Source organism: Pipistrellus kuhlii, unplaced genomic scaffold (assembly GCF_014108245.1).
Source record: "Pipistrellus kuhlii isolate mPipKuh1 unplaced genomic scaffold, mPipKuh1.p scaffold_m20_p_52, whole genome shotgun sequence".
NCBI classification, from domain to species: domain Eukaryota; kingdom Metazoa; phylum Chordata; class Mammalia; order Chiroptera; family Vespertilionidae; genus Pipistrellus; species Pipistrellus kuhlii.
The window spans coordinates 1707943-1733801 of NW_023425554.1; the positions used below are offsets into that span (position 1 = coordinate 1707943).

The 25859-nt window shown below is 44.8% G+C and overlaps 2 protein-coding genes across 5 annotated transcripts in view; both read right to left on the reverse strand.

The window, feature by feature from the left end:
* Positions 1–9778, reverse strand: part of MED26 (mediator complex subunit 26) — a 43988-nt gene extending 34210 nt beyond the window's left edge. Inside the window, exon 1 of the mRNA XM_036415875.2 lies at positions 9426–9778. Coding sequence (XP_036271768.1) covers positions 9426–9497 — 72 coding nt within the window. The 5' untranslated portion in view covers positions 9498–9778. The remainder of the gene's footprint in view (positions 1–9425) is intronic.
* SMIM7 (small integral membrane protein 7) overlaps positions 1–25859 on the reverse strand; it is a 68235-nt gene that overhangs the window by 34210 nt on the left and 8166 nt on the right. Inside the window, exons 5-7 of one of the 4 annotated variants that reach the window (XR_004984050.2) lie at positions 24164–24297; positions 18489–18538; positions 12580–14023 (exon numbers count right to left, since the gene is read on the reverse strand). Coding sequence is in view for 1 of the 4 variants with exons in the window: in XM_036415885.2 (XP_036271778.1) it covers positions 24282–24297 (16 nt within the window). In the remaining 3 variants the exon portion in view is untranslated. Of the gene's footprint in view, positions 1–12579; positions 14024–18488; positions 18539–22149; positions 24298–25859 lie in introns of those variants that run through there. The other 3 variants (XR_004984049.2, XR_004984048.2, XM_036415885.2) reach the window with 3 other exon arrangements.

Genomic DNA, 25859 nt, shown 5'->3' on the forward strand with positions numbered 1-25859 from the left:
AGAGAGAAGACACCACTCTGTGTGAAAGCAACACAAAAAGTAGAACAGAAAGATAGCCTTTGAATGACTAGAGCTATCAATCCCTTTGCTTTCAAGCTCCCGTCATGAGCACAAGGCTACCCTTCCTCTGTGGGAGACCTGCAAACAGAATTAGTAAAGAAAGTAGAGGACAAGTACCGTACTACCAACTATCTAACTAAACACTGGAGGCAAACAATGTGAAATTAGCAGAAAGGGTCTAAGGTTCCTACATTACACTAGAGGCCCGGTGCATGAAATTTGTGCATGGGTCGGGTCTCTAGGCTTGCCCGGGGATCAGGGCCGGCGGGAGCCTTCCTTTGTTCCACACCTCCTGGTGGTCAGTGCATATCATAGTGAGTGATCGAACTCCGAGGGGACACTTTGATACCTACACACTAATGTCATTCACCCCCATAGACAGCATGAAAGAGGGAGCTTGCCAACTGCATGCCCAGCACAGATGCAAGATGAACTGAGGGGGTAAATAAAGTTAGGAAGTGGCTTCTAGGAGGGCTGGCCTTAAGAAGAGGGCAGTTAGCTAGCTACTTAGAGATCATCTGGGGGAAAGAGAATGTGGCCATTACCCCACAGCCCAACCTGGACTGGGCCAGGGACCTGAAAGGAGAGCTAATTTGGGAATGGGGGAGGGGATATCAAAATAAGCCATCAAGCAGACAAGACGTCCTCAGTCCCCAATGCATACAAATGGAGTTTCGATCAGCTTGATGGGTCAGGGTACTTACCCAAGAAGCCAAGTATGACCAGAGGTGTAGGTAGGGGATGGAGCTGAAGATAGCAGCAGGGCAGCGGAGCCACCTACTGGGCCCTCAGTGAGACACAACCACACACACAGCAGTCCTTTACCAGTCAAGGACTGCTGACATCTACACCACAGAACCCCTCACCACAGAAGCTAGGCCAGCCACCTACAACATCACTCTGTGACTGGAGTCTCCACAGCAGCTACGAGGCTGACCTATCAGAGGTGTGTCCTGGAAAAAGCATCACCTACTTCCTAACCCTAACGAATGAAACCCAGGGGAGAGGAGTGTCCAGGAAGGGTCTGGTTTGTCACATGACCAAAAATGCCAAAGATCCCAACGTGGCATTTGAATAGTATCTCTTGGGAACACTGAAGCCAGGATCTAAGATTACGAGCTATCTTTTCTCTGTCAGGAGTAAAAATTGGCAGCCAAGAAGCAAAAAGGAAGAATCACCTCATACCCTTTCCTCAGAAAGTTTAAGAGAAACACAAAGCATTTCCTTATGGCCTAAGTAAAAAGTTCTATTGTGTGCCCAGCTTACAGAGTGCCTGGCTGCTGTGGCTCAGTGGTTGAGCGTCAACCTATAAATCAGGACGTCATAACTCAATTTCCAGTCAGGATACAGGCCTGGGTTGCAGGCTCCATCCCTAGTAGGGGGGCATGCAGAAGGCAGCCAATTGATGATTCTCTCTCATCCCTGATGTTTCTGTCTCTCCCTTCCTCTCTGAAATATATATAATGTCTACAGAGGAATCCTGCGTAAAGATGCAGACCCAGGCAAGAAGAGTAGAACATCTTGTACCCACTGTGCTGTCACAGTGACATGGGAGGTCTCAGCAGGTGGGTGAGGACTTGGAAGTGGGTCTCAATCCAGCATGATCACTTCTAGCAGTGTGCCCTCAGGTCATCAGTTTCCACAATGGCACAGTACCTGCCTCCCCAGTTGCTGTACAGGTTAAATGAGTCTTTAACACACAAGGAGTGCTGAAAAGTACAGCACTTAATACCCACCCAGCGTTGACCGCCAGTTCCCAAGATCAATCCTTTGCACAGGAAAATCAACAAGCATCTGAGCACCCACTTGCTATGAAGTTCGATACATGAAGAGGAACTCCTGGTCCTCTACCAGGGAGCTTGCAATCCAAGAACATGAATAACAAGACCTGTTATCAGCAGGAATGTAGGTTCTAAGTCATATGCAGTACATAGGGAAAACTGTCTTGGATTAAAGCAGGAAAGGTTTCTGGAAGAGGGAGTGAGGTGAGGTAGCAACAAATGGTACAAAGGTTCCAGCCCTAGGTGTCAAATACAGACAAGAAAGGTCAGCTTACAGATTTAAGTAGATATTGTTTAGATGACAAGACATAACTTCATTTCAAAGCATGACTAGCTCTGTCCTTGAATTTCCTCAAAAAACAGCTACTTAAAATATACCTGTCATTATGTGGGAGTTCCTGAATGTTTCAGATCATTAAAATGGATCCTGATAGGAAAAAAAGATTAGGAGCAGCTAGGCTAGTAATTTTAAGGGTGGAAAGGTTGTAGGAACTGGGCAGGAAATACAAAACTTAACATTTAAAACATTTTGTGTTTGTAAGGTTAAACTTCAGAAGATGCACTAGTGCACTGCTTGTGCGTGTTGTGGGGGGAGGGGGTTTGGAAGACTGCTGTAGTTAAGCCCATTGGCTTCTGAGCTAACCAATACTGGGTTTAGGCCCAGATTCCAACAGCCTCCTCTTCAATATTGGACAGATCTTCCCTAAAACGAAGTTCAGAAAAGCAACCAGGATGTGAATCATTCCACACAGTGCCTGGCCCACAGTATGTGCTCAGTAAACGGCAGCTGTTCACTTCCTAGCCTTCCATGAAGACAGGAAACTTCGTTGCAGTCCTAGGGACACTCCAAGGCTTTGAACTCCATCTGTCTGGCAGTGGCACCTCACCTGACATGGTCCTTCTCCTTTATTGCAGGCTCCACATGAAGTCACAGAACCTCTAGGAACTCATATACCAGGAGTCTGTGGATCCAGACAGAGAGCCTGGGTATATCTGTACCCCAACCTGGTATGATAGTCCCAAATTGTCTCCAGCCAGCTCCAGCAATAATCAAGAGCTCTCCAAAGTACAGCAGGGCCTCCCTCCCAGGAACTCCTGCCACCCAGAGTAAACCTAACATTGGGGTACAACAGCACTTCAAATACTTGAAATCAGCTACCAATCTCTTCACAGAACCTGACACCTGCCCTTTCCTATCCGACTGCTGAGGGGAAAACTATTCAAGACTTCCTAGCTATTCCTTCAAATTCTCTGATCCTTTAGGATCCTTTAGGATCAGAGATGAACCAAAATCTGACTTCCTGCACCTGACTAAAACTTTTCATTCTGAAACTCAAATGATGAAGTATTCTAGAAAGCCATTTCTCACGCTCTTAAGAATTCTGACAATCTTAGGACAAGACAGAACTATAAGCCTTTTAAGGCCACTTCAACCCCAGATCCCCACTCCCATCCCAAATAGTCCGTGTGCACACTCTACGCCTGCCTTTCTCCCTACAATGGAGGCTCCAGGTCCCTGGAAGGTAAGGTCCAGGCATGTCCAGGTCTGTATCCTTTGTACCCAGCACATAAGCTCTTGCTAGAAACATTTATTCAATGGCTGAGCTACCATTTCCAGTTTTACCATATTTCTCCATAAACAATATATCAGTTGGTGATTGAAATGTTAAGTATATTGCCTCCCAAGATCTGTAATTCATTCAAAGAATACTTTTAGACAGCATGCACAATACCAATAGGCCTTCCTTACGGAGGAAATGCTCCCCGGTTCATAGACTCCCTATGTCAATTCTTTTTAATATATTTTATTGATTTTTTACAGAGAGGAAGGGAGAGAGAGAGCTAGGAACGTCAATGAGAGAGAGTCATCGATCAGCTGCCTCTTGCACACCCCCTACTGGGGATGTGCCCTCAACCGAGGTACATGCCCTTGACCGGAATCAAACCTGGAACCTTTCAGTCTGCAGGCCGACACTCTAACCACTGAACCAAACCGGTTTGGGCTCCCTATGTCAATTCTTGCTCCATTCCACACCTGTGCTTGGAGAGTGAAAAGAATCTGTTGCAGAAGAGGGCTCTAAGCATGGGCATTCGGGGGTTGAACTGAAAATGCACTACCTACACTGCCACCAGCTGAGCCACAATCTCAGTTACCCATTCTGACAACTAGCTAGTGGGTGCTGGGGGATAGGCCCACCACTAGGATTAAAAAGAAAAAGCACAACAGAGACACAGCCCCTAGCTTCCAGAAGACAATTTGCAGTGAGGGACAGGGTAGGAGACCCACCTACTGGACTGCAGTCTCATAGAGATCAGGCTGGAGCCTGGTTCTGATTAAACTAGAACTCCATCTAAGAAGTTGCCCACAAAGACACCAAAATCAAGCCATAGGTGAACATAGCTACCCTCCCCTACACCTAACCCCCAGGTGTGTGTCCTGCCACATACATCTGTCTCCTGAGCCTAGAAGCTCAGTTGACCATGGAGCCTTTAAAAAACTGTATCAGGACAAAAACCACTTCCCACAGGCTGATCCTGGACAGTTATCCAGGCCTTTGCAACCTTCTGTCATAACAACATACTCCCTCAGGACTCATGCCCGGGTTTTGGGCTCGATACCCAGAAGGGGGCATGCAGGAAACAGCCAATCCATGTTTCTCTCTCTATTACCCTCCCTCTCTCAAAAATCAGTAAAAACATAGTTTTTGCTTTTTCAAAAAAGTACAACATAATTAAAGCCATTCTGAGGACCACCCAGAGATCTCCATGAAGATGCAATGGAAAGTCCACCTTTTCCTGAGGGAGTGTCAGAACAAGGACACACACCTGCTTCACAATGGACACTTGTTACCTGTCTATTTCCCACAGTCATAACACACCACACTGCTCTCCCCAAGATCCTGGCTACGGTATAAAGAGCAAAGACAGGCCAAAACCGGTTTGGCTCAGTGAATAGAGCGTCGGCCTGTGGACTGAGGGGTCCCGGGTTCGATTCCGGTCAGGGGCATGTACCTTGGTTGCCGGCATATCCCCAGTAGGGGGTGTGCAAGAGGCACCTGATCGATGATTCTCTCTCATCGATGTTTCTAGCTCTCTAACCCTCTTTCTTCCTCTCTGTAAAAAAAAAAAAAAAAAAAAAAAAAAAAAAATCAATAAAATATATTTTAAAAGAAAAAAAAAAAAAGAACAAAGACAGGAATGTCACTGAATTTGGACAACAGTGTGATCAGGCAGAGACATACTTAGATTTCATATCCTCCAATATATTGGAGAGAATCAGAACAGTCAGTCTTTTATTTTACAAGAGTCTTCTTTTCTGCAGAAATCAATGGCATTTGAAATTAATATAAAAACTGCTGTAACCTGAAAGGAGAAAACAAAGCTGGAACAAGACTCATGAAAAGTTCCACGTCAGCTGGCAGCTGCCACACCACAGTGTGGTCTGGCCCAGCCCTCTGTCCCTAATAGTAACCTTAAGATGTTTCTGGGGCAGGCTGCCTAATATTGTCAACCTGTTAGATCTGGCACAGGTAAATCTAACCCAACTAACTGGGAGTCACATATAAACTTATGTGAGAGAGAAGAGGCTCTCGCACCTTGTCCTATCAGCTTGAGGACATAGGCCTCTTTAGAGCCATCTCTCCATCTTTGAAAGCAGTGTTGGAGGCATATCACTTAGTAACTTTGGGTATTGGGGCAGTCACCTCACATGAAGTCAGTAAGTAACAAAAGCATCTTGTCCTCTCCTGGACACAAGAGACACTCACTGGGCAGCATATACCATCACTGTGCAGAAATGAGAGACAGGTGGCTCAGCTCACCTTCCTTACAGGTTGGTGAAAGGAAGTAGAAGATGCTGTTAAAATGCTGTTCAAAGTCCTGTGAAGTGTGTATATCTGTGTAAAACTTGGTTATCTTAGAAAGTTCACACAATGCACATTGCATTAAAAAACTTTTAAAATCAATAAAATATATTAAAATATATATTAAAAAAAAAACTTTTAAGACAATTCATATTAGCCTCGGCTGCCCTTTCCATAACTGAACCCTGGATTGGGAAGGAATGGCACATACTCCAGTCCCCAGTTCCACTTTGCAGGTGGGGAACCTGCAGCCCAGGGAAACTAAGCAGCATCTTAACCTTCAAATTCTTAGGTGGGAAAATTATCCTTCTTTAGTGTGTCTCTCTGCAGAGACCCTTGGTCACTTCCTGTTGGAACGTGATGTCTGCAGACTGTGAAGAAGAAAGCTATGCCTGAAGTTTCCTGCCAAAGAGCCTGACTGCTGGCAAGCATTTACACTAGCGTCCAGGGCCGGTTCAAGTCCCTCTTCCCCTCAATGCCTCCGCTAAGCCTCTCCCTGCTCTGACTATAGCAATATTCACTTGCCTAGAGCAAAGCCTGCCTTATGCTGTTATTCAACTTGCCATGGGGCTTCAGTACCTGTTCACCATTCCAGTCAGACCTTTACTCAGAATCCCATGTTCCTTACAGCTCTACAGAGTCCTGCATTAGAATACACCACATTGAACCCCAGGGCCTATAGCAATCACAAGGGCTTTTCTGTAAAAGATGGCTCAAATGCAGCTCCTCAGTCATAAGTCCAAGAAGGATTCTAGGGGTTAGTCAGTTTAACCAGCACTTAGAAGGTACATACTAATGCTTCTGTTCTAGAGAGAGAAGATAAACAAACCATGCTCACAAAACTTTCATTCTGGTCTGGAAGACAAAGTCTGAACTTTTGTGAAACAAAAGTGGGAACCTAATCACCTGCTGAAGAGACTGCTGGGGTGGACTAACTCTGATTTCTGGGCAGGAAAAGACACTGCCTCAACTTCATCTTTAATGAAGCAAGATTAAGCTGTAACAAATGTACACACTGCACTCAAGAGAAACTGAGTATTAATACTCTGGTTTGACACACCAGAAGAGTAAGGCTCGACTGTTCGGAAAAACTCTTAGTTGTATCTGAAAAGAAGTGTAGAAGAATTACTTCAGTACTGAGTTGATGCTATAGAAATTCAAATACTCCAGAGGCTAGAATTTAGAGCAAAGAAGCAAAGAAACATCTTTTCTCTTAAGAACTCTTCTGTCAAGGAGGACAGTAAATGTTACTTTGTTACTTCACTAACTTTTCAGATACTTGCAGTGCCACATTGATTTTTTTTCAAGCAAAAGCTGTTTGTTAACCATAAATGCTCATAAAGGTAAGCATTACATTACACAATTCTGTGTTGCTTCTCTCAAAAGGCATTTAATTTTAGTGTAGGCTCTTCAACTCTGTCCCCATTTTTTCCATGAGCATCTTAAATATGTGTCAACTAACTATCCAGAAGTGGAGTTCATAATTGGGTAAAGAAGAGCAGCAGCTGTATAGCAGCAATGCCTTGTTGGAGCCACCTCACTCTTACCTGGACCCAGGTCAAAACACAACTACAGCCTGTTGTACTGGCCATACTGTTGCACATTCTCCACCAGCAACCCATTCCACCCTGGTTCTGAGTTTCTATACTTTGTTTGCTGTAAGCCACGCTCTAGTCAAATGGTTATTAACAATGTTCACAAACACTAACAATGGCAGCATTTAAAGGAGGTACTTTCCTCATCACTCACATTCAAAGATACAATTTCCAAATTCCATCCATTACACTTACTTAGTAGGACTCTATGCACACCTATCACTAGAGTCACCCAAAACAAGCTACATGAAATGTGAATTCTATGCCATGTAACACAGCCATTAGCTCATATGGATGTAATGTTCCTGCGCGCACCAGAATACATGAAGCTGAGATTTGTTCCCTCCTCCAGATTCTGGCTAGTCCCTTTTCCTCCCCTACTTGTAGGAAACCTCTAGATTAGAGCCTTACACATAATGCAACCCCTGAGGTTGCTGCCCCACCTAATCTACAAAATCATGAACACTTGTGAAAGCACTTTCTGATCCCAAAGCTCTCCTAGGTAGCATTAACATCTCAGCCACTCTCAGACTCCCCCAAAATCAAACAAGCACGTGGAATTCAAGAAATTACACTGGGACTCCACAAAGATACAAAAGTCATCAAGACTTACATTTGTATGTCATTTGCTTTATCCTCTAATATTTCTGTCTTGAGAAGTATAGCAACACCAGTTACTGCAAAAATTCTGGAAGGTTTTACATAGCTTGTGCCTACTCCACCCCCAAAAATGTATACATTTGTTAAAGACAATTCCCACCGTCAGTCTTAATGGGGCCTGAAGACGAGGGGTACTTATGACACAGAAACCAGTTTCTACCAAAACTGTACAATCCAGCACGATTTACACACACACACACACACACACACACACACACAACAACAACAACAACAACAACAACAACTGGCTAAAGCACAACAACAACAACAACTGGCTAAAGCATACTAAGAGCAATTAGCCAAGCTCACATAAAGGAAAACCAATAGCTCCAACTGAAAGTTACCTGCCCAAGCCCAAGATGATTTTTCCTTCCATCCCCAGCATGTTAAAAAGTGATCTCAATGGCCACTTCCTGATCTCCCAGCAAATGCAGGGACTCACTTCATACCGGGATACCATCTTCCCATTGATCAACCTGCTCCTACCACAGGCGAAAATACCCCTATCGCCAACCACCCACTGGAGAATACGTGAGAACATGATGAGTCTTTCCCTTCACACACGGGGGGAGCAGGGGAGATCCCTCTGCAAACAGTAGCCTCATTGTAGGGACATCTGAAAAAGACAACTTGGAGTTAACCCTGACCTTCTAGGTCACAAACCATTATGCTGGGACCCCTAGGTATGGGAAAGGGACAACCGAAACAGGGCTCTTGAGAGAAAGAGAAAAGAATCACCTCTAATTCTCTACCAAAAAGTAGGACTCTGGTTTGGTCAGAGACGCAGGGGGCAGTTAGGCCCAGAAAGGCAACGTGAAGAATCCCACCTTCCCAAGACTATCTTCCGTTGGCTGCGACCCCAAGAGGGACCCGGCAAAGGCATGGCCACTCCCAGAACCGAGGGGCCTCTCCAATCGCCCTGAGCACCCAGCTAGGGGGAAAATGGGCCGGGGAGGGGGGGTGACGGGGGGGTGGGTTCCCTCCGAAGTCAATGTGCTTCCAGCCAGAAGAGAGAAGGAGGACTTCCCTGATCACCCAGAAGACCGAGACACGGGTGGCAAGGGCTCCCCGAATTATACCCAGGACACCAGTTGCTCCACAGCCTTTCTCCCTTCTCTCCCCACGACCGGAGGGTTTCCCGGGGGTCTCGGGTCTCGGGGGAAGAGCAAGGAAGGTAAGCCCCGTCAGGAGCAGCAAGGGCCATAGAGCTGGAGTAGGAAGGGAGGCAAAGCTCTGGCCTCAGATCCGGTCTGCTCCCTTCATCCAGGCCGCACCGAAGCCTCGGCCTCACGTACCGAGCGCCCCGGGTCTGGGCCTGGGGGGGCGAAAGGCTGGGATGGCAGCGGCCCTCGGGGAAAGGTGGGCCTCAGACGGGTCCCGGAAGCCCGGAGAATGAGGGATACCGGAGAAGGGGAGGGTCCCGAGCCCACGAGGCCTCGGTCCCGGCCCGCGCGAGGGGTACATACGTTGCTTTGGGGGTCGATGGCCTGCAGCAGCCGGTCCCTGATCTGCTGCGGAGACGACGGAGCCGCTGTCATTGCCTGGGCGAGGCGGGGGGGGAGAGGCCAGGCCAGCGGGCGGGCGGGCTGAGACGGGGGACGAGGGTCACTCACTCGCCGGCCTCCGGGAGCGGAGCCTCATGTTCCCCGCGGCGCTGGAGGATGGGGGCGCGCGGGGTGGCGGAGAGGGGAGCCGGGGCCGGGGCTCGGGCCCGGGGCGCCGCCGCCACCGGAGGAGGAGGAGGAGCCGCCGGAGCCGCCGCCGCCGCTGCTGCCGCCGCCTCGAGAACCAAACTCCAGTGAGCTGCCCCCGCGCGGAGCACTCTGGGTAACCCGCGCCGCACGCAGCGTCGGCGCCACGCTGAGGAGATTGGGAGATGGGGCGGGCGGAGACGACAGGCCTGGGCGGGGCCCCGCGCGAGCCACGCCCCGCGCCTGAACGCAGGCGCACGCAGGCGCACTCGCCGCAACCCAGCGCCACCCCACCCCCCAACCTGGGGAGCCGTTGAGAGGCGGTTGGGCGGGGCAACGGCCGCAGCTTGGAGGCCCCGCCCTCGTCCGTGTCGTAGGCGGAGCTTCCTGACGGATAGCCTCGATGTGCGCGGAGTCCTTGAACCCAGCGCTGTGGGGACCCCCTCAGGGGTGAAAAGCCTTTCCCGCACTGACGGAGGTGACAGGGGTCGTGGGCGGGAGAAATTGCCAAGTTTTCCGAGCCAGGGGTCCTTCCGAGCTTCTCGATCGGCGTTCTCTGGGGCGAGGGCGACAGCCGCCCACTTAGTGATGCGAGTGTAAGGGTCTTCCAAGGGGCGCGGAGGAACGTCCCGCCCGCGTCCCTGTGCACCCCAAAGGGCGGGGGTTTGCACCGCCCTAGCTGAGACAGAGACGCGTGCCTCGGAGGAGCCGCCACCCCAGCTGGGATAGCTTCCAAGCCAGCCCCTGGGCCGCCCCTGTGGTTGCAAACCTGTGCCCCAGTGACATTTGGGACCGGATCACTCCTTTGTAGGGCCGTCCTGTCATGGCGGGGTGTTGAGCAGAGTGCCTGGTCTTTGCTCCTCCAGGGGCCGGCCGAATCTCCCCATGTGGAGAACCACTGGCTTTAAAAGACCCACCCTGCTTGGGGTGGAGGCTGGAAAAACAACCCTCATTTTATGAACCAATCGTTTCCTAAAGAAGGAAACTAAGGCCCAAGGTCACGCAGAGTTAACTGTCTAGGGCTCCCCGCCCAGCCCCCTTACTGCCCTCGTACATCGCCGTCTTCTCCTCTAGAAGCTGTTATAAATACTATTGTGAGAAAAGGGGTGGAAAGGCAGGCTGAGTGGATTATTAGCCGTAGCCTCAGGAGAAATAACTTATTTGGTTGTTACCGGAAAACCTAGATTTAAAACAGGAGACAGACAGCTGATGAGAAACACATGTGCGTCTTGGATCTGCCATACACCTGTTAGTCTTGCATTTGTTATTTGCAAAAAACGGCTGCTTCGGCACATGTGAAAAGTTTTACATCACATTTGTGGGAGAAAGTAAACATGGGCAAAATATTTCGTTCAGTTACTCTCCTTAGAACGAAGTGCTTTGTGCACATGGTCCAAGTTGGAAAACTGCCCACTCGGAAATATTCTTTATCTCACTTACGATAAGCAAAATAAACAAACCCTCAAAAAGAACTAAAGAAAAAACTCTCCCCCGAGTATAATCTAGCCCTGTCTCTCCTTTTAATTTCTAGATGTATAGTTATCTTTTGATCAAGGATTGTACAAAAATAACGATTTGGATGGGCCAGGTTATTTAAGAAAACTGGAAAGCACTCACCTACTCTTTATTTTTGTGTTTTTTAATATTTTAAAGGTTTTTTTCCCCATCATTATCCCCTCTAAGCCCTCTTCCCCCATCACCACAGTTGTCCAAGCCCATCAGTTTGTGTGTTTTTTTTGTCTTTTTTTGCCCAAACCCTCAACCCCCCTAATCACCTTCCCCAGTTGTTTGCCTGCCCTCTATCTACCAGTCTGTCTCTATTTTGGGAGTTCAGATTGTTCATTAAATTCCACCTAAGGTCCAGCCAGAGTGAGTCAGTGGTTGAGTGTGGACCAATGAACTAGCAGGTCATGGTCCGATTCCCTCTGGGCACATGCCAGAGTCGTGGGCTCCATCCACAGTAGGGGGCGTGCAGGAGGCAGCCGATCAATGACTCTCATCATTGATGTTTCTCTCCTCTCCCTAAAATCAATAACTTTTTTAAAAAATTGCACATATGGGTGAAATCATATGCTACTTGTCTTTCTCTGAATTATTTCACTTACCGGTAGCATAAAGTTCTCCAGGTCCATCCATGCTATTGCAAAGGGTGACATTTCCTTCCTTTTTACAACACAGTTGTATTCCATTGTGTAAGTTTACCACAGCTTTTTTATCCACTCAATCTACTGATGGAATACTTGGTCTGTTTCCAAATCTTGGCTATGGTAAATAACACTGCAATGAATATAGGGGTACATATATTCTTTTGAATTAGTGTTTCAGGTTTCTTTGGATAAATTCCCTGAAGTGGAATCACTGGGTTAAAAGGCAGTTCCATATTTAATTTTTTCAGTTAACTCCATACTGCTTTCTACAGTGAGTCCACCAATTTACATCTAACCAAAAATTCCCTTTTCTCTCACTTGTTTGTTGATTTATTGATAGCCATTCTGATAGGTGTGAAGTGATATCTCATTATAGGTTTAATTTGGATTTTTTAGTGATTAGAGACAGCATTTTTCATACATCTATTGGCAATCTGTCTATTCAAGTCTTTTGCCCATTTTTTAAATTGGATTGTTTTTGTGGTGTTGAGTTTCGTAAGTTCATTAATTTTGGATAGTAACCCCTTATCAGACATAACGTTACCTACTCTTTTTAAACTAAGAAGAAACAAGCCTGGCTGGTGTGGCTCAGTGGTTGAGCATCAACCCAGGAGCCAAGAGGTCACTGGCTCAATCCCAGTTAGGGCACATGCTTGGGTTGTGGGCTCAATCCCCAGTAGGGGGCAGGCAGGAGGCAGCCAATCAATGTTCCTCTCTCATCTATGTTTCTATTTCTCTATCCCTCTCGAATGAAAAAATAATAAATATACACATGAGGATGCACATGAACACACACATAGTTTTATTCCACATTTAACATACAGCAGGTCCTTGAGTAATGTTAGAATGAAAATGTTTTTGTCATATGTCATAGGAACTTAACTCTTGTTTATATCAGTTAACCTGAGGTAAGACTGGTTATACGTTGTTGCTTTTAAAGTTGAAGAACCTGCCCTAGCCAGTACCACTTGGTTGAGCTTTGTCCTGTGCACCAAAAGGTCACCAGTTCTACTCCAGGTCAGGGTACATGCCCAGGTTTCTGGTCCAGTGGGGGTGTTTACAGGGGGCAACCAATCAATGTTTACCTCACATTTTGTGTTTCTCTCCCTCTCCTTTTTTCTAAAATCAATAAAAACATATGTAAAGTTGCAGAACCTATCCACAACATTGAGGACTTACTGATATACAACAAATGCTTGTCATGGTAAAGATCAACTCTGAACAGAATCTTGAAAATTTTAGCAGCCTCTCTAAATAGGTAGATACTGTAGTTCACCTGGCCAACTTTCTGCTTTGAAGAAGAGATATTTGAAATGTTACCCAAAAGTGGGGGCTCAAGGTAAATCCTCTTGTTGTAATATCCTTGGAGATATATCCCTTAAATTATTTAGACAGAGCACTGGCCTCACTATTCTGAGAGGACAAGATCTTTTGTGTTTGGAATGTCCTTGAAAAAACTGTCTCATCTTTTAGCAAGGTGGCCCCCAAAGATTAGGGAGAGGAATGGCTAGGCCCATGACTTACTCTTGCCATGGAAGTGGCTGGGAAGATAGTTTCAGGAGCTTGAGGGCAGAGCATACCCACGCAATCTTGCCAGTGAGGGAGTGGCCGTCTCCTTCCTTGCCAGACAAGCAAAGGCATCCCAGAAGGAAGCCATGGGCAGGTCAGCTACCACAACTGCACAGGATCAGTCTTCAACAGCGACACCATGTGGTGGCAAGGAGCAGCAACAGGAACGCACTGGGCAGATTCCTGAAGTGAAAGCAGCTGTGCGTTTAGACACAAACCCCTTAGAAGTGGGCAATTTATTTTAGTTCTTTCTGGCACCGGAGTTTAGGGATTTTAATTTGTCCCAAAGATGCTGAAGCCAAATCATGATAAAACATTTTGCTTTCCTTTATACCCCAACACACAAAAAGTCTACTTGTAGGGAAAAAAATTGGTTTTATACATGGGAAGAAACAATATAAATTCACAACTTACAGGTAAGGGTTAGCTCTATCTCTCATTTCTTTAAAAAGTTTATATGGATATCCAGTCAAAACTAACATGGTATCTTCTTTGAAATGTTCTCTAAACTGATTTTTAAGTAGACCACAGGACTGTATCCTGTCTTGAAATGTTCTTACAGGGTTCTGTCAAATGGAAGAGGGAAAGAGAGATGGAAAAAAACTATTCAAACTTCACCATCTTTCCTCGTGGCTTAGTCTCCTCCTCCTCTGCCTCCTAGAAGGAGAGGTGGGCAATATAAAGAGGAGGAAATTACTGGACTTAGGCCAATAATGTATGTGAGCACTCCAGTAATTAATAAGAAAAACAAATGTAAGCAAATCTACCACCCCACTTTGACCCATATGTTAGCTCTGAGTTTAACAATCTGGTGGACGTTTTAAAGAAACATTTTCTCATATTAACTCTCATTCAACCATATCAATGATCTCAGAAGTACCTACAGATGGGTTTCAGAGTTCTGCTTGGCTTTGCAGCAAGTCCTGTTTACTGTAAAACTGAAACCAATTTCAACTGTTTTTGAAAAGCCCTGATATGTCATTGCTTTTAGAAAGGGCTTCAAAGATAGAGGGGAGAACTCAACTTTTTCAAATAATATATTTTTATTGATTTCAGAGAGGAAGGAAGAGGGAGAGAGAGAAACATCAATGATAAGAAAATCATTGATTGGCTGCCTCCTGCATGCTCCCACAGGGGATCGAGCCTGCTACCGGGTTAAGTGCCCCAACTGGGAATCGAACCGTGATCTCTTGGTTCATAGGTCGATGCTCAATCACTGAACCACACCAGCTTGGCAGAGAACTCAATTTTATTGTGCCTCCAAGTAGGGGTATATAAAGATGAACAAAGCCTGCTCCTGAGGATCTAGTTTTGAAACCAAGCACTGGAATCGGGTTGGGGTCCATTAACACAATATTCTAATTGTACTGTCCAAAAAAGGGCAGCAGGAGTACCAAGGTGGGAAAAAGCCCTTCTGGAAAGGTGTTTGATAGGGAGGCATTTCAACTGAGAGCACTCATACCCTCTGACCCAGTGTTTCCAAAGGAAGCAATCAGATACAAATGTGTATGTTCAAGAGTGTTCACAGAAGCATCATTTATAAGAAGAGTGGAAGCAACTTAAGTATTGGGAATATATAAACACACTTGGGGTCAATTCGTGAAAATGGAAAGGTTATGTATTAGGAGAGACCACAGGATTTTACAACTCCAACTGGGATAGTGGTCTTGTCTTATGGATGTGTATGCATATGCAGAAATTCATCAAGCTGTATGCTACTGTATAAACTTGGAAAATAAAGAACATATAGTTTTAGATGGAGAAATAGTAGCTAATCTAGCCATTAAAAACCATACTAAAAATCCAATTTCATATTAAGTGATAAAATGCAACATACACTGTATACTTTACCTTAATTTTAGTTTTATTAAATATATATATCTATAATAAAAGTATAATATGCTAATTAGACCAGATAGCCCAATGACTTTCCGGACATCCTTCAGGATGAAGCTGTGGCTGTGAGGGCCGAGCCCCTTGCACAAATTTCGTGCATCGGGCCTGCAGTATGTGTGTGGGGGGTGTGTGTATGTATGTTGCATAGGAAAAATACTGGAAGGAAAGAAACCAAAATATTCACAGTAATTGTCTCTGACAGAACTACACAGGTGATTTTTCTTCTGACACATTTTTGTTGTTAATCCTCACCTAAGGGTATTTTTTCCATTGCTTTTTCAGAGGGTGAAAGGGAGGGAGGAGAAGACAGGAAGAGAAACAAAGATGTGAGAGAGCTACATTGCCTGGTTGCCTCCAGCTCATCTCTGGGGGGGAGGGGGTTGGAATCCACCTGAGGCCCTTTGATGGATGGGCCAACGCTCTCATCACTGAGCCACCAGAAAGGGCACTTCTGACACTATTGCCTGCAGTTCCACATTTTCTAAAATGAACATGTGGTGCCTCCTGGTCATCTCGCCCAGTACCAGGGTTATTCTGACCTCTACTAGTCTCTAATTCTCACCTTCTGACTCAGGTAATGCTAATCTCAAGTGTGCTCATTTTCTCCCAATTCCTGAAGATGGATTTGCTACCAGGATGACTGATGAATGTCTAAGTCCTAACAGTTTGTGTTTTCCCTACTACCCCAGTTTTGTATTACTAAGAATAATAACTACAGGGAGTAACATTTATTGAGTATCTACTACGTGTCAGGTTCTCTGTTAAGGGCTTTACATGAGGACCCTGATGAAACCCTCCTTCACAGTCTTTGTTCTTCCAACTTTGAGTGAACGTTGGATGTTTTGCAACAGAAATATCACTGATGAGCACATGCTAGCCCAGACACCTTGAGGTGTCCCGTCACACACAGGGCATGCAGCTGGAAAGTGGGAGAAGTTCACAACTTCCAGAAATGTTTCCAAAGGAACATTTTGGGAACTGGCTCTGGTGCCCAGGCTTTGGGACAGGCCACAGCAGTGAAGACCTACTGTGTGCTGGGCACATGCCACCTGGCTTTCACCAGGAATGAGGGGCCATAAAGCAAGGAACTGGCAGCCTCTAAAGGCTGGAAAAGGCAAGGAATCTGATTCTTCACTACAGCCTTCAGAAGGATCCAGCTCTGCCATCCCTTGATTGCAGCCCAGTGACACCCATTTTACTAGATTTCGGGGTTCCAAACTGATGAGAGTAAATTCATGCTGTGTTAAACTGTGAAGTTGGTGGCCATTTGTTACAGCTGAAACTAAGCAGGTCCTTAACTAAAAAGGCATATCCCTTCTCCTGTATATGTAGTGTTGCCCAGTTAGGGCTTTCTGCAATGAAATGTACTTGAACTGTAGCTACTCTGACTGAGAGATTGGGGTTTTAGTTTTAGTTAATTGAGATGGAAACCAAAATAGCCACACATGGCTTAAGGATGAAATAGGCTAGTAACCCAGGACAAGTGGAATAGGGAAACAGAGTTTGCAGCCATCTAGTAAAGTGGAAGAGGGTATAAGGGGGGATAAATAAAGGGCAAAAAAAAGAGCCTTGGCCAGTGTGTTCAGTGGTTAGAGCATCGACCCATATATTGAAGGGTTGCGGGTTCAAGATTCTTGGGCAAGGATACACACCTGAGTTGCAGGTTCCATCCCTGGCTCCGGTCAGGGTGCATGGGGGAGGCAACTGGATGGATGTGTTTCTCTCATACACGTTCTCCCCTCTGCCCTCCTCTCCCCTCTTTTCTACCTCCCACTAGCTCTAAATCTACTGGGGTGAGAACAACAAAAACAGTACGTGGTTTGCATTTCTCCTCCCCAATCAGAGGGTAAATAGCTTAAATCACCTTACCTAGGGAGACAGCAGAAACCCAATTAGTGCCAATTGTGCCAACCACACCAAGGATGAAATTAAGGGAATAAATCTCATTCTGGCACATCAACATAAAACTGATGACTATTCTATTGATCCTCTCCTAAACTTCCAGCTTTTAAAAACCCTCAAAACAAAGTTCCCAGGTTGTGTTCCCCCTCCCAGGAGCATGCCCAAGCTCGAGACTCCAATTCCCTCTTCTTTCCCCATAGTCCTGCATCTCCTAAACTCTAAGGACCCCAGGAGACTCCCAACCAGGGAGCAATGGGCAGTGGCAGCTCATCTGGGCAAATCCCCAGAACCTGACCCCAAGGTCCCATTTTTCTCTGACTTCTTAGTGAGCCAAAGTAGCCCAGTCTGAGCTCATTTTCTCACTTAAACTCTCTCTCCTGTTGCTTCTTCTTTCTTGCTTCACTGTCCCCAGTTTTAATAAAGGTCTGTAATCCTGGCTTGTGTGGTTCAGTGAGTTGGAGCATCTGCCCATACACCAAAAGGTGGTGGGTTCAATTCCCAGTCAGGGCACATACCCAGGTTTTGGGTTTGATCCCTGGTTGGTGTGTATGCAGGAGGCAACTGATCAATGTTTCTCACATTGATGTCCCTTCGTCCCTTCCTCCCTCCCTCCCTCCTTTTCTCTCTAAAAATCCATTAAAAAAGAAAATACTTGTCCTCTAAAAAGTTACCTGGACTTATATTATGAAACCTTCCCTGAACAAAATCAAGAACCTGCACACTACCAGCCAGCATTAGGCAGACCATGGGAACCAGCAGCATGGACAATCCCTGAGAGCTGGTTAGACATACAGAATCACAACTGTGCCTCCAACCTGCTAAGTCAACCCATACTTCACCAAGACCGCCAGGGAATTCATGGGGTCATTAAAGTCAGACGCCAGGGTGGAAGCCACCATCCAATCCACAGAAATACTTTACTATGGAACATCAGGAGGCAAATTCCTTTGTTAGCAGTTCTCAGGGTTAGTTTTCTGGACCACATGGAGTTTTAAAAAACTGTAATGCCTCGAAGCCTACTATTGGCCAAGGAGATGAACTAACAGCTGCTGAATAGGTCAGAACCTTGGCCATCTGTTATAGACTGAATATGTCCTCTCAAAATTCATATGCTGGGAGTCCTAACACCCAATGGGACTGTACTTGGAGACAGAGCCTTTAAAAGGGTAACTAAGGTTAAATGAGGTCATCAGAGTGGGCCCTGATCCAACATCACTGGTACCCTCTTAACAGAAACACCAGGAACACACACACAGGCAGAGGAAAGACATATAAGGACACAGTGAGAAGGTAGCTGTTTACAAACTGAGGAGTGAGGCCTCACCTTAAACCTGCTGGCTCCTGGATCTTGTATTATACTTTCAGCCTCCAGATGTGAGAAAATAAGCCACCAAATCGGTGACATCTGGTTATGGCAGCCCCAGCTGCCTAAGACATTGTCTCATTTAAGCCTCATAAAACCCTGTCAAGAGTGTCTTTTAATAAAAGTAATGACATCGATGAAAATAATACCACTTATTGAGCACCTGTCCCACATCAGGCAGGTTAGAGGCACATGTCAAAGCTTCCTCCTTCACTGTCCCATATCACAGATGAGGATGTGGAGGTGCAGAGAGGCCAGTCGATGCTGCACTCTGTAAAGGACAGAATCCATTCTGTCTAGGCCAGGCCTCCATCTGTGGTAGGCAGGCAGGCAGATGTGAGCAGAGCAAGGGCGATGAGCCAGGTAAAAAAGGTCACCAGGGTAAAAAGCAAAAGCTTAGCGAAGGACAGCTGTTGGGTGGGACCTCGTCCTCAGGGTGACATTTTCTCCCCTAGCATAACTCTGATCTTTCCTCCCTATATTTCAGCTCCAGGCCCAGAAACACAGCAAACCCAGACAAGTGACACCACCGCTGACCTCAGGACCAGATGCATCGAATAATGACCCCTGGCCTGGCACCAACCAATCAGTGGAGACCCGGGTCCTGGAAGGACACACCTGGAAAACTGCTGAATATTCTATTGAGATCTTCTCCTGGAACCTCCCCTAAAATCTCCACCCTTAATACCCTTAAGAATGAGGACTAGAACACAGTACACAGTCCCTCCGGGAGCACACACACACTTTTTCCTCCCCCTTCCCTCCCAGGCACATCACCTTTGCCTTCCTCACTTTTAAGCTCCAAGGGCCTTCTTTGCCTTTATCACTTGTTTCCTCAACCCATTTCTTCCCGGAATTACTTTGTGTACCTCTAAGATTTTCTAAATGTTCTCTTATAGCTTGAGTCTTGGTTCTGAATTCTTTCCTAGCCAGAACTCAAGTACAGAGGTTGCTGAAGCCAGGTCTGGTCCAACCACACTGGTATTAACACAGTGGTTCTCAACCTTTCTAATGCCTTGACCCTTCAATACAGTTCATGTTGTGGTGACCCCCAACCATAAAATTATTTTTGTGGCTACTTCATAACTGCAATTTGGTACTGTTATGAATCGTAATGTAAATATCTGTGTTTTCCAATGGTCTTAGGTAACCCTGCTAGCAGTTCTCAACCTGTGGGTTCTCAGGTGTCCTGACCAGGAATCGAACCTTTGACCTCTTGATTCATAGGTCAATGCCCAACCACTGAGCAACACCGGCCGGACCTTTTAAACCGTCTATTCCAGGGGTTGGTAAACCAATCTGTAAAGGGTCAACAGTAAATGTTCAGCTTTGTAAGCCAGATAGTCTCTGTGCCGTGGATGAAAAAGGGCCCACATACTAAACATGCAAGCTCCAGGGAAGCCTGCATGGTGGGCCTTACAAGCTCAGACAATGAAATTAACCACATAGGATGGTCTGAAATGCAAATTAAATCTTAAGGTTAACTGAAGATTTAATCTTTTATAGTCTTTCTGCAGCTAAGATAACATACCTTTAGAATTTCCTTTTTCCAGGCACATCAAGACAGAATCTCCCAACAGAGCAGGAGATAACAGAGACTCTCATTATTATTGTTATAGTTATTGACATAACTACCCTATACCCACCTATGTAAAAGTGTGTCTATTCCTTTCACCTTTTATTTATTTATTTATTTTTTAAATATATTTTATTGATTTTGTACAGAGAGGAAGGGAGAGATAGAGAGTTAGAAACATCGATGAGAGAGAGTCATCGATTAGCTGCCTCTTGCACACCCCCTACCGGGGATATGCCCGCAACCAAGGTACATGCCCTTGACCGGAATCGAACCTGGGACCTTTCAATCCCCAAGCCGACGCTCTATCCATTGAGCCAAACCGGTCCCGGCTATTCCTTTCACCTTTTAGCCAATCCCAGAGATTCACCTCCCACGCCCCACACCCAGCTTTGCTTTCTCTCACCTCCCTCATCTATCACCAATGAATTTCATGGAATGCCCTTACATCTTCTCCTTTGATTCTAATGTATAAAATAAGATGCAAAAGAACCATTCTCTAGAACATTTTTTCAATCCACTGAGCTTTTGTTTCCCAGCAGTTGTCATCAGTTTGGTTTAAACTCATTTAAACCAAAATAAAAAAATTCTTGCCAAATCTGGTTTGGTTCAGTGGATAGAGCGTCAGCCTGTGGACTGAAGGGTCCCAGGTTCGATTCTGGTCAAGGGCACATCCCCAGTAGGGGGTGTGCAAGAGACAGCTGATGGATGTTTCTCTCTCATCGATGTTTCTAACCATCTGTCGCACTCTCTTCCTCTCTGTGAAAAATCAATAAATATATTTTAAAAATTAAAAAAAAAAAGTTTTTTTTTTTTTTTTTTTTAATGAGAAAACTTATTTTAAAAAAATTCTTACAGGTTTGGACATTTCTTCTGCTGACAGTCACAAGGGCTCAGTTATGCCCTTGCAGCTCCAAAGCAGCCATTGATGATACATTAATGGCAGCATTCCAATAAAACTTTATTTATGAACAAAGAAACTTTGATTTCCTTTCATTTTCTTAAATTCCCTTCCAACCATTTACAAAAGTAAAAACCATCCTTTCTTATGGGCGGTGAAAAGGTAGGTGGTGGGCCACACCTGGGCAGCAGTTTGCTGATATCTGGTAGAAGTCAAACCTAAAAGCCACATAGGTGGAGGTGGAAGAGGACACAGGAGGGATAAATGGTGATGGAAGAAATAAAAGAAAAATAAAGCAAGCCAAGAGCCACACACTGAACTAATTCTTGCCATTCTTCTATTGAAAAACATGGACTTTGAATTTCTAATTTGCAACAGACACTTTTGCTTGATTTCTCATCCAGGAACACCTGCCAGTACCAAACTTACTTCAGGGATGCTCAAGTGCCAGAGAGGGGCTAAAAGCAGGGTCAGGGCTTTCCTCTGCATAATAATGAAAGTAAGTGAAGGGAATGGTGAAAACCCCCAAATCAAATTTACATTCAAAAAAATAACATGCTTTTGGTTTATTCACAAACACCTTACGTCTTTCATCAACACAGGAAAACATCAGGAGGTTTGTCAATATTTCATAAACTTAAATTTGATTAAGGAAATAATGAAATGGTTGAAATGAAAAGAAAATGCTTCACTAATGAGTTTCTGGCTTTTTAGATCTAAACACTTCAGAGGAGAGCCAATCTCATTATCACACTGAGCTGCTGCTCAGAAGAATCACAGGAGTCCAGGAGGGACCTCTTCCCTAGCTAATGAAAGACATAAAACCGGGTTTTCGTCTATTAACCACATCACCTAAAAATGGCTGGCTCAAGTTCCAGCAAGGCTGAAAGACATGTTTGCAAATGTCTTTATTAAAATCTAGATCACAAGGCAGGCAAATGATTCCACGTGAGTGGCACTGGAGGAAAGGGGCACCTTGATTCTCTATCATCCCCATGCTCAGGGGCTAGCAAATCTGTCCTATAAAGAGGCCAGATACCCAGCATTTTCAGCTCTGTGGGCCAGATGGTCTGTCAGCAACTCTCCCATTGTAGCAGGAAAATAGACAAAATAGCCATAGACAACACATTCTCAAAGAGGGGTGGCTGAATGCCAATAAAACTTTATTTATAAAAAGAAGCAGCAGGACTTGGTGATTTCCAGTTTGTACTCTAGAGCAGCTGTAACTGAAGTACAACGAGGAACATGTTCCATTTTTAAGATGGTAAGGGTGGAGGAAGCAAAAGGTTTCCTTTCTGTCAGTCCAGAAAATATGAAGTGGTGCAGTAATGAAAAGCAGAGCGGAACTGCCTAACCCACTATCAGAACTATGTGGTATATACCAACAGGCATAGGAAAGCACTGGAAAGGGAATGGGAAGACGGGAAAAGATTTCCCACGCTGGAAATTGTTTCCAAATTTTAAAATTGTTGTGATGGCCCTCTCATGGTGCAGGTCTAGGCTGAACGAATGAACCTGGGCAAGAGATAAAATGCGGCAGTGAGGAAACTCAGGGTATCGAGGGTTTACCAGGTGTCAGGCGTTCAGTCAAGCACTCAGCCCAAATTCAAGTGCACGAAACCTTCCAACAAATCCAGGTAGGTAAGACTTTTAAGCCCCTTTTAGAGATATGGAAACTGAGGCTTAGGGAGGAGAAGCAATCAGCTAAGGTCTCCCCGGCAAGGAATGGAGATGGGATTTGAATCCATACCTAAATGACACTGAACATGAGCACTTAAATGCTATGGGATCCTATGATCCAAAATCCAAACTCTGATAAGCTTTGGTGCTAGTGAGGGTTCTTTTTTTAAATATATTTTTTTTTATTAATTTCAGAGAGGAAGGGAGGGGGAGAGACAGAAACATCCATGAGAATCATTGATCAGCTGCCTCCTGCACGCCCCCTAGTGGGGATGAGCCTGCAACCTGGGGATGTGCCCTTGACCAGGAATTGAACCTGGTACCACAGGCTGACACTCTATCCACTGAGCCAAACCAGCTAGGGTTCTTGAAAAGCTTCCTAAACATCCATGATATGCGATTTAAAAACACAAACGTACAGCCCCCTTACTCTTTGAGATCAATAAATATATTTTTAAAAAGGGAACATCATTTCTTTTTGACAGGCTCCAAAATAAATCCTAAGTGTTTTCCACAGCCTAATTCTAAACGACTCAAGCTGGGAAAACAACTTCTTATTTAAAAAATGTGTAACAAAATGTCCTTTTAGGAAATGAGCTTTATTTTCAATGCTATTTAGTTCTAAAAGCCTGCGTGTTTGCTTTTTCCTCCCACCCACAACAAACACACACCTATGGGATGCAAGTACTGACCACCAGCGTTTCATTTTGGCAATTAAATCAGGACTTTCTTTTAAAGAAGCTTCTATACAAAATGCTCAAAGGAAGCTCATTGTTGTTCCAACCTTGAAATCACCCATTTGAAAAACAGACCCCCACACCCCAAGCTTTCAGAACTAGGTCCCAATATGACCACACAAATCACTCTCACTCTAAAAATTGTACAATTAACGGTCCCTTTAACAGAGGGCTTTCAAGGCAAGGCATAATTTCTCATAAGACACCTGCCCCTGCCAACTCTTCTGCACATTTCTCCCGTAGGAACCAATAAGACTTCACCCTTAAAGTGCCAGGGGCGATAGCTACACTGAGTGGCCAAGCAGCGCCTACTGGGACAGAGGAGGAACTGAACGCAGACCAGCAACAATGAACTTTGCTATTCACCAAGTCTAATAAAGAGGCTGCATCAAACTTAAAAGCCAACCTTTCTGGGTCAGATCCTTGGAAATAAATGACTTCTAAAAATGTGTAATTCGAACCAAAAGGGATGGTTATTAAAAATAAACCAAGAAATAGCCAATAGAAACATTTCTAATGAAAGCTTACTGGAAGAGGGATTCTGATCCAATAACACTATCCAGACATGTTCTCTTTTCTATAAGGAAGGCAAAGCGATCACAGCCCCTTACATAACCCCCCTGAAACTCCTTAAGTAGACAACATTTCAATGCAGAGGCCAAATGAAAATGTCTTTTTAAGAAAACAACAGCGATGTGGCCAGGACACCAAGTGTATCTTGGTGAACGTTTTTTTCACCCACCACAAGCTTGGGCTTTCTGGGAAGGTCACCGGTTTTCCAGTCAAAAACATTCTTGAAGTTGTCAGGAACAGAGGGAGGCTTGGCATCGGAGGTGGGTTGCTGGTTCAGTATCTGGGGCTCACGAGCCAAACAGCCTGGAAAATTCAGAGGGCAGAAATGTCCGTGAGAATGGGAAGCTGTCACTCTGAAAACATTTTTAGAAAATATTTTATGTTGCTTTTAAGATTATTTTATATCATTTTCTGATCTTATAAGTAACTCTTCTGTTACACAACACTGTGAACACTACCGAACTATACACTTAAGAGAAAATGTAACTTTAAAGAATTACCCACTTCATACAAATTTGCAACATTTTATTTTCACATATTCTCCATTATTGCAAGTCAGTGGTAACTTTCATATCAAAAAGACCTTTGAATAAACAAATGATTACAGTTAACTCTGTTCACGGAAGAAAATCTGGAATGGGAAAGGCCTGGAAACTGTAATAAATATTTCTGAAGTTTGGGAATGGGTATGTAGGTTACAACACAGGCCTACTGGGGGAAAAAACCACAGAGCTGTTAAAAAGATATATGGCCCAGCCGTAGCCTGTTTGGCTCAGTGGATACAACATCGGCCTGTGGACCGAAGGGTCCCGGGTTCGATTCTGGTCAAGGTATATACACCTTGGTTGCAGGCTCCTCCCCAATTTTGGGCCCTGGTCGGGGTGCATGCAGGAGGCAACCAATCAATGTATTTCTCTCACATCAATATTTCTCTTTCTCTTTCTCTTTCCCTCCCTCTAAAAAATCAATGGAAAAATATTCTCGCCGAAGCCGGTTTGGCTCAGTGGTAGATCATCGGTCTGCGGACTGAAGGGTCCCAGGTTCGATTCCGGTCAAGGGCATGTACGTTGGTTGCGGGCACATCCCCGGTTGGGGGTGTGCAAGAGGCAGCTGGTCGATGTTTCTCTCTCATCGACGTTTCTAGCTCTCTATCTCTCTCCCTTCCTCTCTGTAAAAGATCAATAAAATATATTAAAAAAGAAAAAAGAAAAATATTCTCGAGTAAGGATTAAAAAAAAAAAGTCTAACTATGTGAACTAAAAAAATCAGTTAAAAAATAAAAGATATATAGCCCAGCCGGCATGGCTCAGTGGTTGAGCATCAACCTATGAACCAGAAGATCACAGTTGATTCCCAGTCGGGGCACATGCAGGGTTGCAGGCTCCATCCCCAGTGTGGGGCGTGCAGGAGGCAGCCAATAAATGATTCTCATCATTGATGTTTTGATCTCTCTCCCCATTACTCTCTGAGATCAATAAAAATATTATATATATATACACACACACACACACACACATACACACATGTATGTATATATATAACATATATGTACACATATGTGTATGTATGTATATGTGTGTATATATATATATGAATTCTCTGTATAATCTTTACAACATTTTTATAAACCTAAATTTTTTCCAAAATAAAAAGATTATTAAAAACAAAACAATGGTAGTTTAGAAACAATTGGATTGCCACATACCAAAGAATGAAGTTGGATCTCTATCCACACCACATACAAAAATTAACTCAAACTGGACATAGGCCTAATTATAAAATTAAAACTATAAAATTCTTCGTGACAAAAGAAAAAAAGATACTGGACTTCATCAAAACTAAAAATTTTTGTGCTTCAAATGATA